At 38.0% G+C, this 17,170-nt stretch overlaps 1 protein-coding gene and 1 non-coding gene across 4 annotated transcripts in view; one reads left to right on the forward strand and one right to left on the reverse strand.

Moving 5' to 3' along the window:
- The window catches only part of OSBPL1A (oxysterol binding protein like 1A), a 242,774-nt gene that overhangs the window by 188,321 nt on the left and 37,283 nt on the right, over nt 1-17,170 (reverse strand). For all 3 annotated transcript variants that reach the window (XM_007075995.2, XM_042963240.1, XM_042963241.1), the window contains one exon: nt 1,655-1,766. In XM_007075995.2, coding sequence (XP_007076057.2) covers nt 1,655-1,766 — 112 coding nt within the window. The remainder of the gene's footprint in view (nt 1-1,654; nt 1,767-17,170) is intronic.
- Nucleotides 364-436, forward strand: TRNAN-AUU. Its single transcript has one exon. It is a non-coding gene; the product is annotated as a tRNA-Asn (tRNA).

Here is a 17,170-nt window from a genome sequence, read left to right on the forward strand (position 1 = left end):
ACTACCCCATGATGTGGCTTCTGTTCTACCTATAGTCTTGGGGGGCTACTAGATGCACTCCCTGGAGTCTGAGCCATTTAAGGCGCTCTCCACAAATTATATCTGGCTAAGGTGATCTCATCAGAGCAGAGTCAAATAACTTTCTCCTTTCATTTCCCAGGATAGCACCTTATTAGCTGACAAACTATACGTCAATGGAGCCCTTGTCCTTAGCGCATTTGAGTTTTGGGGAGGTAGTAGAACATGTCTTCGTGATTGGCCCCACTAAATGTCAATTTGTCAGGCTAAACTAACAATCCACTGTCAGGTGAGCCTCAGTTCCAGGTTCTCATTTTGTTACAGTTAAAATAACAGGACAAGGGCACCTGGCTGGCTCAGTTGGTAGAGCATGTGACTATTGATCTCAGGGTCATGAGTTTGAGCCCCATGTTGGGTGTACAAATTACTTTAAAAATAAATTAAAAAAAGGATAGGATATGGTGAAGGACAGGACACCTCAGCCTCCCAGTTAGATCACAATATATTAAAGGGCAGGGATCACATCTAATATGTGCAATCTCCCAAAAAAATCACATAAGACAGAGCTTTAGAGAAGATGTTTAGTTGATAAGCCTGCTCATTTTAAATCAAAGGGTTTTATTTTTAAAGCAAGAGTTAAGACAGTGACCTAAGGATGTCTGACAAAACTTAAAACTTAAGCAGATTTGTCAAATTTGCCATAAAATTGTATGATCAAATCTTCAAAAAAATTAAAAGTAGAAAGGTAGTAGACATGAGAAGGAGTATGGTTGATAGGCTGACATTATTTTCTAACTAGAAAACAAGAGAAAATTTTAGTTTTCAAGGACAACTGGAAAATAGAAAAAAGATACTGGTTTTTACATAGCTAAACATACTAATAATTAAAATAATTAAGAAATACCCTTTAAATACAGAATTATCTTACCTTTCCCTGAATTGCAAAACAAAGAAACACAGGATATGTGCTTTCTACTACAGAGTAGAAATTAAGAAATCTTCTCTTCTCTAGCATAGAAATACTACCAAAAAATAATTATAGTAAAGCCCTGGCCACTCAGAGGATAATCTTAATGCATGAGAGTTTCCCAATGTAAGAATCAAAATATGTTTGTTTTATTCTATTTTAGAGAGATTGCTCTGAGTTATTGCAGACTCGTATCTTCTTTAACATAATTTAATATCTGGAGTTTCTAATGACGATGCTGATCCTTCAGGAAATTACTGTCAGTCGTTGTGCTACAATGCAGTCCTCAGGACAACGGAGCAGGCCAGCATCAAACGACTCCCACCAGCTGCACCTCTCACAGCTTCACTGTCCTCCACTTCTGTATCCTTTGTTATGATGTTTCTGCAGCCTACCAGCCACATTCTTCATGTCTCTCACTTTCTACTTTCCATTCTGTTGCAGACTTGATCATACAACATTATGGCAAGTTTTACCAACCTGTTTAAGTTTTAAAGCTGTGAGGAATACTCAAATAATTTTGTGTCTAATCAGGGACTCCAAGATTGCATTCTCTTTAGAGCATAAGCGCAGTGTAGTCTATTCTGGCATCCCAGAAGCTATTTCTACTTATAGTCTGAACCTTGGCTATCATTAAAGTAATTACTATTTAAGATCCATAATATTTACCTTCAAGCATGTTCCTGATTTCTTTGTCATAAGTGACTTCTTTTGCAGTCTGTCCACTCCCATTAACAACAGTAGAATCTGCATTATATTCTAAAAGAAGCATTACCAGCTCCTAGAAAAGCAGAAAAATTGTTTTTAGTTATTAAACTAAGACTTTATTATAACCCTTTTCCAAATTAGTAATTACTCAAAAATAGAAACAAGAACCATAGGAATCTGTGTATTACATCAGTTGTATCTACAATAAGTGAATACTAAGTACATTAAGTTGAATAGAGCCAACTCTTGAATGACACAGGTTTGAACAGGGCAGGTCCACTTACATGCAGATTTAAAAAATAAATACAGCACATTACTGTAAATATATTTTCTCTTCCTTACATTTTCTTAGTAATATTTTTTCTCTAGCTTACTTTTTTCTTAGAGTCTATAGTACATATAACATACAAAATATGTGTTGATTAATGTTTATGTTATTGGTAGGGCTTCCAGTCAGCAGTGGGCTATTAGAAGTTTTGGGGGAGTCAAAGGTACATGTAAATTTTCAGTTGTGCAGGGCTCAGTGCCCCATCCCGTGTTGTTCAAAAGGTCAACCGTACAATTTAGCTAACTGTAATAATTGATGATTACCCAGACAATTGCCAATCCACAATTAACACAAACTTCTATAATTGATTTTTAAGTAAATTATCGGATTGTTTTACCAAACTATTCGCGTGATTAAACCAAATGTATAAGTTAGCAAAGCCATTACTGAAATTGCAGCGGATAAAACATTCATTTAACGTTATTCCTACAACACCTGTTGAAAAAAAATTTCCCCAACAGACCTAGATTTAAAAAAAAAAAAATGTGAGATGTATAATACATAGACCCTCATCTTCTAAAGTGATACAGACTAGGGGCACCTGGCTGTAGGCAGTATGTAGGGGCACCTGACACTAGGTAGAACATGTGACTCAAAGTGATACAGACTGATAGGATACACTGCCAAAGGCATGGTTTGTAATGAAGCAAACACTCTCCTAAAATAAATATTCAACAATAATTAACTACATCATTCATATTTACTCTAAGCAGTTAACTGCTCTGACAAATTTCAGACTCACCAGCAATGTATAGAAGTCCAGCATCACTGGTTCAGTTATACAACTTAACAGGGCAGCAGAAATGAAGAAGGATGCAGATTTGCAGGAGAATGCTAGAGATCTGATGTTCAATGTTAGTACCCAGGGGTACTGGTGGATGTGGTAACACTAGGGCAGGATGAAATACAATGCTATTCTAACTGCCAGGTTGATCGCATGCACAGATACATATGAAAGAATATCTTGTGTCATCACATGTTATGCTTTCCCATGAGTTACATTTTTCCTTTGGACTAAAAAATTTCCCATGTACTTTCCAAAAAAAAATTTTTTTTTTTTTTTAACTAAGAAATGCTTAAATACAACCTAAAAAACACAGTAAGTAGAAAACAAAATACTCATTGTCCTAGTCTATGACCACTATAAACATTCTGGTGTATTTCTTTCTAATCCTTTTTCCTATGCATGAGTCAGAGTTTTTTTTTTTAAACACAACTTTTATATTAAAGTTGCTTATAACTCCTTTCACCTAATATATCATGTATTTTCCAGGATATTACATAGTATCTATATAATGATCTAAAAGACTTTTCACAGCTGAATATTATTCTAGAAAATATATCATGACATTTAAAATAGAAAAATGGTTAATATTTTAATAAAGTGAATTCTAATAAAATCTTAGAATTTCCTGTCACCTTAAAGGCAGCATTTTGGGAGAAGTGTTTTCATATGACTAAGAAAGTAAAACAACCCACAGAATGACAAAATATTTACAAATCATGTATCAGATAAGAGACATATCCAGAATAAAGAACTTTAACAACTCAATAAAAAGATAAATAACTTACTTTAAAAATGGGCAAAGACAAAATGAACAATCAGAAAACAAAACTAAGCAAAACTTTTTAATTCCATTTACAATAGCATCAAAGGAAATAAAATACTTAGCAATAAACTCAATCACGGAGGCAAAAGACTTGTACAGTAAAACTTTAAAACATGGCTGAAAGAAATTAAAATGACAAAAAGGGAAGACATCTAATGTTCACAGTTAGGCTTAAGACTTAATAAGATGTGAATACCACCCAAAGCAATTTATAGATTCAATGGAATACCTATCAAATCCCAAGGATGCTTTTCCCAAAAATAGAAAATCCCACTCTACAAATCATATGAAATCTCAATGGACCCTGAACAAATAGTACTGGGGAAAAAAAGTAAGAGATCTCACACTGCCTGATTTCAAAATTTACCTTAAAGCTACAGTAATCAAAACTGTGGTAATGGCATAAAGACAGACCTATAGACCAATGGAAGTGGATAGAGAGTCCAGAAATAAACTTTCACATATATGCTCAAATGATCTCCAACAAGGGTGCCAAGACCATTCTAAGGGGAAAATTCCAACAAACAATGGGAAAACTGGATACCCACATGGAGAACAAAACAAACAAAATGGAGTTGGATCTGTACCCTACACCATACACAAAAATTAAATCAAAATGGATCAAAGACCTAAGTGTGAGATCTAAAACAATAAAGATCTTAGAAGGAAACAGCAGAAAAACTCCAAGACACTGGATATAGCAATGAATTTTGGCTATGACGCACAAAGCACAGGCAAAAAGGAAACTGGACCATATCAAAATTTAAAACTTTGAACGTCAAAGGACATATCAAGAGAGTGAAAAAGCAATCCAGAGAATAGGAGAAAATACTTGCAAATCATGTGTCTGATAAAGTTATATCCAGAATACGTAAGTAACTCCTAAAACTCAACAAAAACCCCCAAACAATCCAACTTAAAAATGGGCAAAAAAATCTGAAAAAGCTACAAGCTATATGATTCCAACTACACACCACTCTGGAAAAAGCAAAACTATGGAGACAGTAAAATTATCAGTAGTTGCCCAGGGCTGGAGTAGGGAGAGGAATAAATAGGCAGAGCGCAGAGACAGTGAAAATACTCTGTATGATGCTATAATGGTAGATACATATTATTATACCTTTGTCCTAACCCAAAGAACATAGAAGATTGAACCCTAAGATAAACTATGGACTGAGAGGGTGGGGAGGGGGGGTTTCTGATAGGTCAATACAGGTTCAGCAATTGTAACAAATGGACCACTCTGGTGGAAAATGATAATGGGGGAGGCTATGCATGAGTGGAGACAGGGCACATGTAAGAAATCTCTATCTTACTCCATGAATTTTGCTGTGAACCTGAAGGTGCTCAAATTTAAGACCTCAAAATAAAATATATAGATTTTAAATAAACAGGCACAGGACTACAACCGACTGTTCTCCAAAGAATGTCTGAGAAGTACACAAATAGATGCTGAACATTTGCGTTACAGACATGGAAATCAAAAACAAATGAGGTAATATTTGACAACCATTATAATGCCTAAAATTAAGAAGAATGACAAGTGTTGGCGAGAATGTGGAGAAACTGGAACCTTCATACAATGCTAGTGGGAATGTAAAATGGTGCAGATGCTTTGGTAAACAGTTTGACAGCTCTGCAAAATACTAAACATAAAGATGCTATAGGATGCAGCAATTCCACTTCTTAGGTATACACCCAAGAGAAATAAACTGAATGATAAAATCTTACACACAAATGTTCAGAGCAGCATTATTCATAACACCTGAAAAGTGAAAACCCAAATGCCCATCAGTTAATGAATGGATAAATAAAATGTCCACACAATGGAACATGATTTGTCAAGAAAAAAGAATGAAGTACTAACATATGCCATGTCATGGGTGAACCATGAAAATATTAAACTAAAAGAAGCCAGTCACAGAAGACCACGTATTACACGATTCCATTTATATTAGATTCCAGAACAGGCAAATCCATAGAGATAGATGAGTAATTGCCTGGGGAGGAGGGGAAGAGGGAACAGGGAGTTAGAGGAGTATGTGGCTTCTTTTTGGAGTGATGAAAATGTTCTAAAACTGTGTTGACGGTCTGTTAACACAGTTGAGTCACTGAATTGTGTACTTTAGATGGCTGAATTGTTCAGTGTATGAAACAGATCGCAAAATTGCTTAAAAAATGATTAGAGTTATTCAAGCCTGGTACCACATTGGCACATTTGAGTTAAGGAATGTTATTTCTCAACCTATTTAATAGCTTACCTAATTGCCTTATACCATTTTTGCAACTGCACAGAGTTCAAGTGATTAGCCTGATATGATCTTTAGGAAGGCTATAACAATTAATGTGGAACTTGAATGATCTAAATCCCCAAAGGGACAGACTATGGAGAATGAGCAGAGGAAATGGGATGAGCAAAGGTACAGAGAAATACCTCTGTTAAGAGCAAAGAATGTGCTTCAAGAATGAGGAAAAGGGCATAGGGAGCAAACAGGGCAATGTGGAGTGTGGAGTTGCTATATGCAATTATAGGGAGCTCAGGTTGTCTGAAAGGTAAAGGGATACGTGTGGAAGGTTTCAGAAGAATCATATCAGATTACAAGTTGGAAAAATCAGTGGACCACTGTGTGAAAAAGATTTAGAGCAAAAGTTCCCAGAATTTGCTTCCACAGCAGGATCAGTGTCCCCCATGAAATCTACAGAAATGCAAGTTCTCAGGCCCCATCTCAGACCCAATGAATCAAAAAAGATGGGCATGGGGCCCCCAGCGACCTGTCTTTTAAGAAGCCCTCCAGGTGAGGAATATAAGCGCTTAGGCAGGAGCAGTATCAGAAAAGGTTGTTGTTCGCTGAATCATAATTTGAAAAAAGGCGGCACCTTAAGAGACTAGTGGTTGGACTTCTAATCCAAGGACAGGAATTAGACTACCTACCCAACAGGTAGGTCAGTGCCTATTTTTAATGCCTCAGTGAGTAGAAGAGGTTTTAATTTTCTTTAAGAGTTTGTTGCAGGATCATTGTTCCTATGTTCAGAATAAAGTAAGCCTAACTGTGTTTCTCTATGCCAAAATTAAAGACCATCCTGATTTCTTAACCACTTTGCCCAGACACCAAACAATGAGTCATTATCTTCCTCTTCACCTCCCAGGACCTGGAATTCCTAATCTAGTCCTGAGTAGTCAGTGGTGCTTTACAAAAGTCCCCAACTCCATCCACTTCTCCCTCACAGTCACTTGTCACCAGCTGACTATGTGGCTCTCCACTCTTGTTAAATTCACTTCACACGCGTAAGCTTTCAACATTATGCAAGACTCTCCACGAATCAGAGAAAACAAACTTAGATAATGAATAACGAAGGGATCCCAAAATCAGAGCTGACATTAGCATACTGACCGGGCATCCCCCCACAGGGTGGAATTAAGAGATTTCAAAATTAGAAAAGTAATTGGGGAGACAGAGCAGTCCAGGTAAAGAGCAAGGAGTTTGTTCTCAAGTGGAGACAGTAAAAAGGAGGATTTAAAGTAAAACATATTTCAACAACCAACTCAAATACTGCAAAAGGAGCAGATGTAGAGGAGGAGGAGTCCCACTTTAGAAGCGTGAAGTTTCAAGATTCCTGAGGGCAGGTAAGGACGTCCAACATGCAGCCCAACAGAGGACCTGTATGCCTGGAGAGAAGCAGGAGGTCCAAACACGTATTTCTAAATAATCCCCCAGGAAAAATAATGAAGCCATAAGAGGACGTGGCTTTCATTATGGGGAAAGTTTCAAGGGAAAAGGGAAGAGTGGTTTAAAAGGGTAAAGTAAAAAACAATAGGAACCATCAAAGCAACCAGATATGCCACAAGAAGAGTCTCTCCTCCCAGAAGTGATCAGCTTTGTTAGGCACAGAAACATAGGTACAGAAAAATGTGAAGACAGAAAATCTTAAAAACAGTAAACCACTGACACTGATGACCTTGAAGAAAACATTCAGTGCATGGGTAGAGCCAGGATCTCTACTACAAAGAGTCAAAATAACCAGGTGCTAAGGAAGCTGAAAAAGAGTAGACACACTTAAATATTTTTTAAAATTCAGAAAACACTTAAATATTTTTTAAAATTCAGAAAACATGCATCTTGCTCAAAGGAGGTTTCCTTCCCACCCAATCTCAAGTAGCATGTGCCCACCCCCTAACTCCTTTCCCTTTGCCCAGTTTGAATTATTTTCATAGTGTGTTAACTTCCTGTACCTACTGTCTCTTCTCCCCTATGAAGTTTGTCCGCTTTGTTGTTATATCCCCTCCACGCAAAAAGACTACTTATTTAATATCTATTCCTAAATAAATATATTTTGCTTAAAATATTCCTGGTCAAGATAGCATTTTGACCAATTTGTCAAACAACTAACTACCAAGAAGGCAGAGTAAAGTATTAACTTTGAGCTGATACCTTTCCTTTTTTTTTTTTTTAATGGGTGCCACATAGTACATTCGGCCTAGTAGTACACAACAAAGATTACAGCAAAACAAAATTAACACAACTGTAAATCGTGCCCCTAAACTGCCCTAATCCACTCTGCTTAGTAAATTGTCATTCCCTTACTGCACCATTACTCTGCTACCATAATAGAATTCATCTCAGACAAAACACTTAGAGAAAAATGCCCATACCCAGATTGTTTTTTAATAATAGCTTTAGGACATAAGTTGCATACCATAAATTTCACCCTTTTAAAGCGCACAGTTCTGTGGCTTTTAGTATATTCACAGAGTTGTGCACAACCGTCACTATCTAATTTCAGAACATTTCATTACCTCAAAAAGAAATCTTACCCATTAACCACTCCCCAATCCTCCTTCCCCTACACCCCTGGCAACCACTAATCTACCTTCTGTCTATGGATTTGCCTATTCTGAATATTTCTATAAATGGAATTATCCAATATGCAGCGGCTTTTTGTGTATGGCTTCTTTCACTCAGCACGTATCCAAGGTTCCTTTGTGTTTCAGCATGTGTCAGTACTTCATTCCTTGGTATAGCTGCCTAACATTCCAACAGTATGGATGCACCACATTTTGTTTATCTATTCATTAGTTAATGAACATCTGGGTTGCATCCACCTTTGGGTTATTATGATGTTATGACCATTCCTGTGTTGATTTTTTAAAATTAATCTACTTTTAGCAGAAATTCCACATGAAAATTTTACTGCCTTTTTTTTAATGTTTATTTATTTTTGAGAGAGAGAGAGAGAGAGAGAGAGAGAGAGAGAGAGAGAGCGAGCGCACACACATGCACGCACGAGCGGGGGAGGAGCAGAGAGAGAAAGGGAGGCACAGAATCTGAAACAGGCTCCAGGCTCTGAACTGTCAGCACAGAGCCCGACGCGGGGCTCGAACTCACAAACCGTGAGATCATGACCTGAGCCAAAGTCGGATCTCAACCGACTAAGCCACCCAGGTGCCCGTGAAAATTTTACTTCTTGTAAAGCAATCTCTTAATGCAGTCTTCAGGTTTCAAAGTTAGAAAAAAATAATTTCTACAAATTATGATCACTGAACTCTTAGAATTTAGGAGAGGTTCAAGAAAACTGCTTCAACAATGAGTTGTAACTTCAATACAATTCTAAGGAAAATATCAGAATACTTTGCGGGGCGTTCAATATATTGACACATTGTATTAGAGAAAGCAGGGAAATGTGTTAAAACATTTAAAATATAGCTATAAAAAACATACCATGCATATATAGCCAATTTACAACAAAGGAGCCAAGAACATACAATGGGGAAAGGACAGTCTCTTCAACAAATGGTGCTGGAAAAATTGGACAGTCGCATGCAAAAGAATGAAATTGGACCACTATCTGACACCACACACAAAAAGTAACTCTATATGGATTAAAGATTTGAACCCAAGACCAGGAAACCATAAAACTCCTAGAAGGAAATGTAGGCAGTACACACCTTAACATGTGTCTTGGTGATGACTAAAGGTAACAAAAGCAAAAAATTAAAAAATGAAAGTAAAAAGTAAGTGGGACTATATCAAACTAAAAGACTTCTGCAGAGCAAAAGAAACGATCCGCAAAATGAAAAGGCAACCAACTGAGGCATCTGGGTGGCCTCTCAGTCAGTTAGGCATCCAACTTCAGCTCAGGTCATGATCTCAGGGTTCCTGAGTCTCAGCCCCCACTTCAGGCTCTCTGTTGTCAGCACAGAGCCCACTTCAGATTCTCTGTCCCCCTCTCTCTCTGCCCTTGCTCACTTTCTCTCTAAAATAAATAAACATTAAAAAATCTTAAAGAAAAAAAAGGCAACCAACTGAACGGGAGAAAATATTTGCAAACTGTATGTCTGATAAGGGGTTAATATCCAAAATACACAAAGAATTCCTTCAACTCAACAGAAAAACAATCCAATTAAAAGATGAGCAGAGGATCCAAATGGACATTTTTTGGAAGAAGGCATACAGATGGCTGACACATATGAAAAGATGCTATACATCACTAATCATCAGGGAACACAAATCAAAACCACAATGAGTTACCACCTCATACCTGTGAGAATGGTGGTTATCAAAACAGGTGTTGGTGAGGATGTGGAAAGAAAAAAAAAAAAAAGGATTCCCACCCCTGTGCACTGTTAGTGGGAATGTGAATGGGTACAACTATGGAAAACAGTATGGAGGTTCCTCAAAAAATTAAAAATAGAATATACGACGGGGCAATCTCACTTCTAGGTATTTATCTACAGAAAACAAAAATACTAACCCAAAAAGATACCAGCACATCTATGTTCGCTTCAGTATTATTCACTATAGCCAAGATACAGAAACAACCTCAATGTCCATCAATGGATGAATGGATAAAGAAATGGTGGTATACATATACAATAGAGTATTATTCAGCCATAAAAAGGAGGAATGTGTTGCCATTTGCAACAACATCGATGGACTGCAAGGACATTATGCTAAGTGAATAAGTCATAGAGAAGAACAAATACTATATGATTTTCCTTACAGGAATCTAAAACAAAAAACCAAACTCAAAGAACAGACTGATGGCTGCCAGATGCAGGGGGTGGAGGGGTAGACAAAATGAGTAAAGCATATCAAAAGGTACAAACTTCCAATTATAAAGGAAATAAATCATGAGGATATAATGCACAGCACAGGGACTATAGTTAATACTGTACTACATATTCAAAAGTTGTTAAGAGTAGATCTGAAAAGTTCTCACAAGAAAAATCTATTTACAGTGATGGATGTTAACTATACTTACCGTGATCATTTTGCAACATATACAAATATTGAATCCTTATGTTATATACCTGAAATTAATGTTACAAATTAATTATACCTCAATTTTTTTTTAGAGATTATGGGACTTGAACTCACAACCCCAAGATCAAGAGTTGCATGCTCCACCAACTGAGCCAGCAAGATGCCCCAATTATACCTCAACTGTTTTAAAAGGTTATATTTTTTAAAAGCTAGTGACTTAAAATAGTAAGCTTTAATTATCCAATAGCCATACATGTGGAAATACAATTCCCCAAACTTAGGCAAATAAAGTATTCCTCCAAATCCAAATTTTTATTGAAAAATATCAGCAGCTGTGCATCTGAAAAATGATGCATGATTTCCTAAGATCATAATAAATCAAGAGCAAATTTAAGGCTAGATTTGATATTAAAAAAGTTATTTCTAAAAAAATTACATACCAATACCTAATATTTAATTAACATTTACAACGTATCACTGTTCCAAGAGTTTTATTAACTCATTTAAATTTTCACAAAAATCCTGTGTGGCAGGTACTATTATAACCCGTCTTTTTAAAAATGGAAAATCTGAGGCACTGAGGTCAGTATGTGTTATATACACTCATATGAAAACACACCACAGTCTACTATACAAATTCAACAAAGTTCACCCTACAACGAAAGTCAGCAAGTCCTACTCATGCTTACCGACCTCTACAAGTTTTGAGAAACATCACTCTTAAATGTGAATTAATAGCCAATTACAACCAAGATTTGAGATCTGACTGGCACAAAGGACAAAGATCAAGAGAGGTAAGGAAAAAAAAACTTCAAAAATGAAGAAAACCTTAAAAAGAACACATCCTCAGAAAAATTAGATATTTCTTTATTAAACAAGAAATGAAGATTACAAAAAAGGGAATATTTAGAGAAAAATAAAGGACTCTTAAAAAATAATAGCAAATTAAATATTCAATAGAAAAATTGGAAGATCTCTCCCATGAAAATAGGGGAGCGGAAGATACCTAAGAGGGAGTGAGTACAGGTGAAAAAAAGATAAAAGAATTAGAGAATCAATTATGGAGACCTTTTATCTGGTCACCTAGAATTCCAAAAAGATAAAACTGAATATAGAAATACACATGCATAGCCACATGTAGTTTTTTAAAGAAGCAATTCACAGCATCTTAAAGATTCCTAAGACATGCTAAATATTAACTGATCCACATAAGGCACAGACACATGACCAACTTAACATTTAAGTATTAGCACAGTCTCTGAAGTTACAAGAAAAGCCTATTTCATAAATTAACTAGGACTTGCAGATTTCACCTGGGATTTAAAAAGCTGGAAGGTGCATCATACCCCCTCTAACAAAAACAAAAATAAACAAAAAAAAAGCAGAGGGGTGCCTGGTGGCTCAGTCCGTTCAGTATCCAACTCTTGATTACAGATCATGTTCGCACAGTTCAGGGATCGAGCCCTGCATCTGCCTCTGCACTAACAGTGTGAAGCCTGCTTGGGATTCTCTCTCCCCCTTTCTCTGCCTCTACCCTGCCTGCATGTTCTCTCTCAAAAATAAAGAAACTTAAACTATTTTGGGGGGGCACCTAGATGGCTTGGTTGGTTGAGCGTCTGACTTCAGCTCAGGTCATGATCTTACCATCTTTGAGTTCCAATCCTGCATTGGGCTTTGTGCTGACAGCTCAGAGCCTGGATCCTGCTTCGGATTTTGTGTCTCCCTCTCTCTCTGCCCCTCCCCCACTCATGCTCTGTCTCTGTCAAAAATAAACATTAAAAAAAATTTTTTTTTTTAATATTTTTTTCGGGATACCTGGGTGGCTCAGTTGGTTAAGTGTCTGACTTCAGCTCAAGTCGTGATCTCATAGTTCGTGAGTTTGAGCCCTGCAGCAGGCTCTGTGCTGACAGCTTAGAGCCTAGAGCCTGCTTCAGATTCTGTGTCTCCCTCTCTCTCTCTCTCTGCCCCTCCCCTACTCATGCTCTCCCTCTCTATCAATAAATAAATATTAAAAATTTTTTTTAATATTTTTTTCAAAAAAGGGGAAAAAACAGATAATCTATAAAACTACTGTGCTGAACCCAGAGAACCAAGGTGGTATGGTGACCAACTATAAGCCCCTCTCATTTTATTGTACTTTGCAGAGTTTTTGTTTTGTTTTTACGCCAATTGAAGGTTTGTGGCAACCTTGCATTGAACAAGTCCATCAGAACCATTTTCCAACAGTATCTGCTTACTTAGTATTTTTGTGTCACATTTTGTTAATTCTTGCATTATTTCAAACATTTTCATTATCATTACATTTGTTATAATGATCTGTGATCACTGATCTTTAAAGTTACTATTATAATTGCTTCGGAGCACCATGGACCGTGCCCATAGCAGACAGGAAACTTATCAATAAATGTGTGTGTTCTGACTGCTCCAGTAACCAGCCATTCCCCCAATTCCCTCTCCTCAGGCCTCCCTGGTCTGGGAGACACAATGTTGAAATCAGGCCAATTAGTAACTATGAAGACCTCTAAATGTTTATTCAAATGAAAAGTCACAGGTCTCTCACTTTAAATCACAAGTCAGAAATGGTTAAACTTAGTGAGGAAGGCATGTCCACAGCTGCATCAGGCTGAAGGCTAGGCTCTCAGGCCAAATAGCCAAGTTGTGAGTACAAAGGAAAAGTTATTGAAGTAAATTAAAAGTGCTACTCCAGTGAACACGTGAATGATTAAAAAAAAAAAAAAAGCGAAACAGCTTTATTGCTGAAATGGAGAAAGTTTGAGTGGTCTGGATACAACATCAAACCAGCCACAACATTTCCTCAAGCCAAAGGCCTAGTCCAGAGCAAGGCCCTCTCTTCAATTCTATGAAGGCTGAGAGAGGAGGAAGCTGCGAAAGAAACGTCTGAAGCTAGCAGAGGTTGGTTCATGAGGTTTAAGAAAAGACACGATCTCTGTAACACCAACGTGCAAGGGGAAGCAGCAAGTGCTGATGTAGAAGCCGCCGCAAGTTATCCAGGAGATCTAGCTAGACCATTACTGAGGGTGGCTACAATAAACAACATATTTCTAATCTAGACGAAATAGCCTTATTTTGGAGGAAGACGCCATCTAGGACTTTTACAGCAAGAGAGAAGTCAATGCCTGGCTTCAAAGCTTCAAAGGACAGTCTGACTCTCTTGTTAGGGACTATTGCAGCTGGTGACTTTAAGTCGAAGCCAATGTTCAAATAGCATTCCAAAAACCCTAGAGTCCTTAGGAATGATGCTAAATCTACTCTGCCTAGGCTCTAGGAATGGAACAACGAAGCTAGATGATACCATATCTGTTTATAAATGGTTGACCAAATATTTTAAGGCCACTGTTGAGGTCTACTGCTCAGAAAAAAAGATTCCTTTCAAAATATTACTGCCCACTGACAATGCACCTGGTTACCCCAGAGCTTTGATGCAGATTAGAGTGGGATTAATGTTGTTTTCATGCCGGTTTACACAACATCCATTCTGCAGCCCATGGATCAAGGAGTAATTTCAACTTTTAAATCTCCTGACTTAAAAAATACATTTCATAAGGCCATAGCTGCCATAGTGATCCCTCTCATGGATTTGAGCAAAGTAAATTGAAAAACTTCTGGAAAGGATTCACCATTCTAAATGCCGTTAAGAACATTTATGATTCAAAAGAAGAAGTCAAAATACTATCAACATTTGTGGAGTTTGGAAGAAGTTGATTCCAATCCTCATGGATGACTTTGAGGGGTTCCAGACTTCTGTGGAGGAAGTCACTGCAGATGTGGGGGAAACAGCAAGAGAACTAGAATTAGAAGTAGAGTCTAAGAACGTGACTGAATCGCAATCTCATGATAAAACTTTAACAGATGAGGAGTTGCTCCTTCTGGATGAGCAAAGAAAGCTGTTTGAGACGGAATCTACTCCCTGTGAAAATGCTGTGAAGACTATTGAAATAACAAAAGTCAGAATATTACATAAATTAAGTTGATGGCAGGGTTTGAGAAGATTGACTCTAATTTTGAAAGAAGTTCTACTGTGGGTAAAATGCTATCCAACAGCCACACATGCTACAGAGAAACAGTTCGTGAAAGGAAGAGCTGATCCACGTGGCAAACTGCATTGTTGTCTTATTTTAAGAAATTGCCACAGCCACCCCAACCTTCAGCAACCACCATCGACATGGAGGCAAGACCCTCCACCAGTGAGATTACAACTTGCTAAAAGCTTGGATTATGGTTAGCATTTTTTAATCTATAAAGTATTTTTGAAGTATATACATTGTTTTGTTAGACATAATGATATTGCACACTTAACAGACTATAGTGTAAACATAAATTTTATATGCAAAGGATACCAAAATATTCATTTGACTTACTTAGTTGTAGTATTTGCTTTATTGCAGTTGTCTGGAAACAAACCTGCAATATCTCTGAGCTATGCCTGTAGTCTGGAATCTAAGGAAACTGCCCCAAAGTAAGCACTGGCTCACTGTGGTAGGAATGGGAGTAAGACAGGGACTGGCCAACAAGCAGATAACATAATTCAGCTGAAATTTTTAACGAACTGCTACAGGATGAAAGGCTAGCATGAGAACCTCTGCAAGCCACAGGTATGGGGGGAAGCTCCTATCCACCTGCAGGATCTTCCCCACGGACCTCCACTTGGTGCTTAAAAAAGTAAAAAAAAAAAAAGATGGAGGTTCAGGCAGGTGACCAGAAAAAGCCTTTCCCTCAGTGGTGCAACAGGCCTGGAGGAGGGGGACTGCCACTGCAGCAGAAAAAGCATAAAGCCCCAGGCAAGCCTCTCTGCCTCAGGTTATTCCTCAAGGAACAACACTGCTGTGAGAAGGTCGGCAAATTTTTCACCCACAGGGCACGGTGAGGATCCTCTCAGCCAAGGAAAGAGACAGGAAACAATCAAGGATCCATACCACCAAAGGTCCCCTACCGTTATGGGAGGAGCAGGGTCACTGATTGACCACCATCTAAGAAATCCCTGTCCCAGACCTAAGATGGAGTTTGGACCAGGACCACAGAACTCACTCCATCCCCTCCTCTCACCACCCCCCCTCTCCAAGGCTAACAAGTACTGAGAACAAGCAAGAATAGTCAGTTCATGGGGGAAAAGCAACAGCATGGACAGAAACGCACTCTGAGGCACAAGACCCACTAGGAAGGCCTAAAGCTTAGAGTAAAGCAGGAACATTACACACACACACACACACACACACACACACACACACACACACACACACAGCAAAACAACCCTCCAGAAAAATCAGCCTGCACCTTATGCAGAGGTAATACTGAATTTGGAAATAGAAATTTGAAGCCAGTGGTACACAGAAGGTAGCTATGGCAACAAGAAAACCCAAGCTCAGACCAACTCCAGACTAGACTGACTGGACCTCCCACACTAAGAAGAGGTATGCTCATTTCCAGGCCCAATACTATGTACCTCTGTCTCTACTAGCTTACACACACTGTTTAACATCCCATAAAAAGTTACCAGACACAGAAACAGCAGGAAAAAGCAATCCACTGTCAAGAGACAAAGCCATCAACAGAATGACACAGAAATGACCAAGATGTTGAAACAGAGAATTAAAAATAACTAGGATTACATTAAAAGGTCTAGTGGAAAAGGTGGACTACATACATAGTAAGAGTTTCAACTGATAAGTGCAAACTATAAGTTAAAGGAAAATGCTAGAAATAAAAATCATAGTAACAGAAATAAGGAATGCCTTCTTCGATGGTATCAGGAGACATCAGGACAATGGTCAAGATAGATCAGTAAACCTGAAGATAGTGATTTCTATTGACCCATGACAAAAAAGGGAAGAGAAAGAGAGAGGGATGGGAGAGAAAATGAAGAAACAGAACTGAGCACCCAGTGGATGATCAGTCTAACAAATGTGTAGTAAGTTACTGAAGAATTTGTATGAGGCAGTAGTTTCTCCCTCTGGTAAAAATGGGTAAAAATGAAAAAGAAAAAAAAAAAAAAAAAAAGAAAGAAAGAAAAAAGACAAAAGCATTATCTGCCATGCCCATATAATTTGTCTTCAGGAATGCCATGTTGTCAGCCATTTCCAGAACTTCTGCAGGCCAGTCCTCCTGACCTTACCCCTCTGAACTCACTGCTCATTACCATAATTACATCCACCTGGCTTCTGATGTTTAAGTGCCACCTCCTCTACTGTCTCAGGGTCCTAGGACACAGCCCCCACCCTGCACACCCCACTATCAGTGAACCAGGTCTACAATGGCATTT

This window comes from Panthera tigris, chromosome D3 (assembly GCF_018350195.1).
Source record: "Panthera tigris isolate Pti1 chromosome D3, P.tigris_Pti1_mat1.1, whole genome shotgun sequence".
NCBI lineage: Eukaryota > Metazoa > Chordata > Mammalia > Carnivora > Felidae > Panthera > Panthera tigris.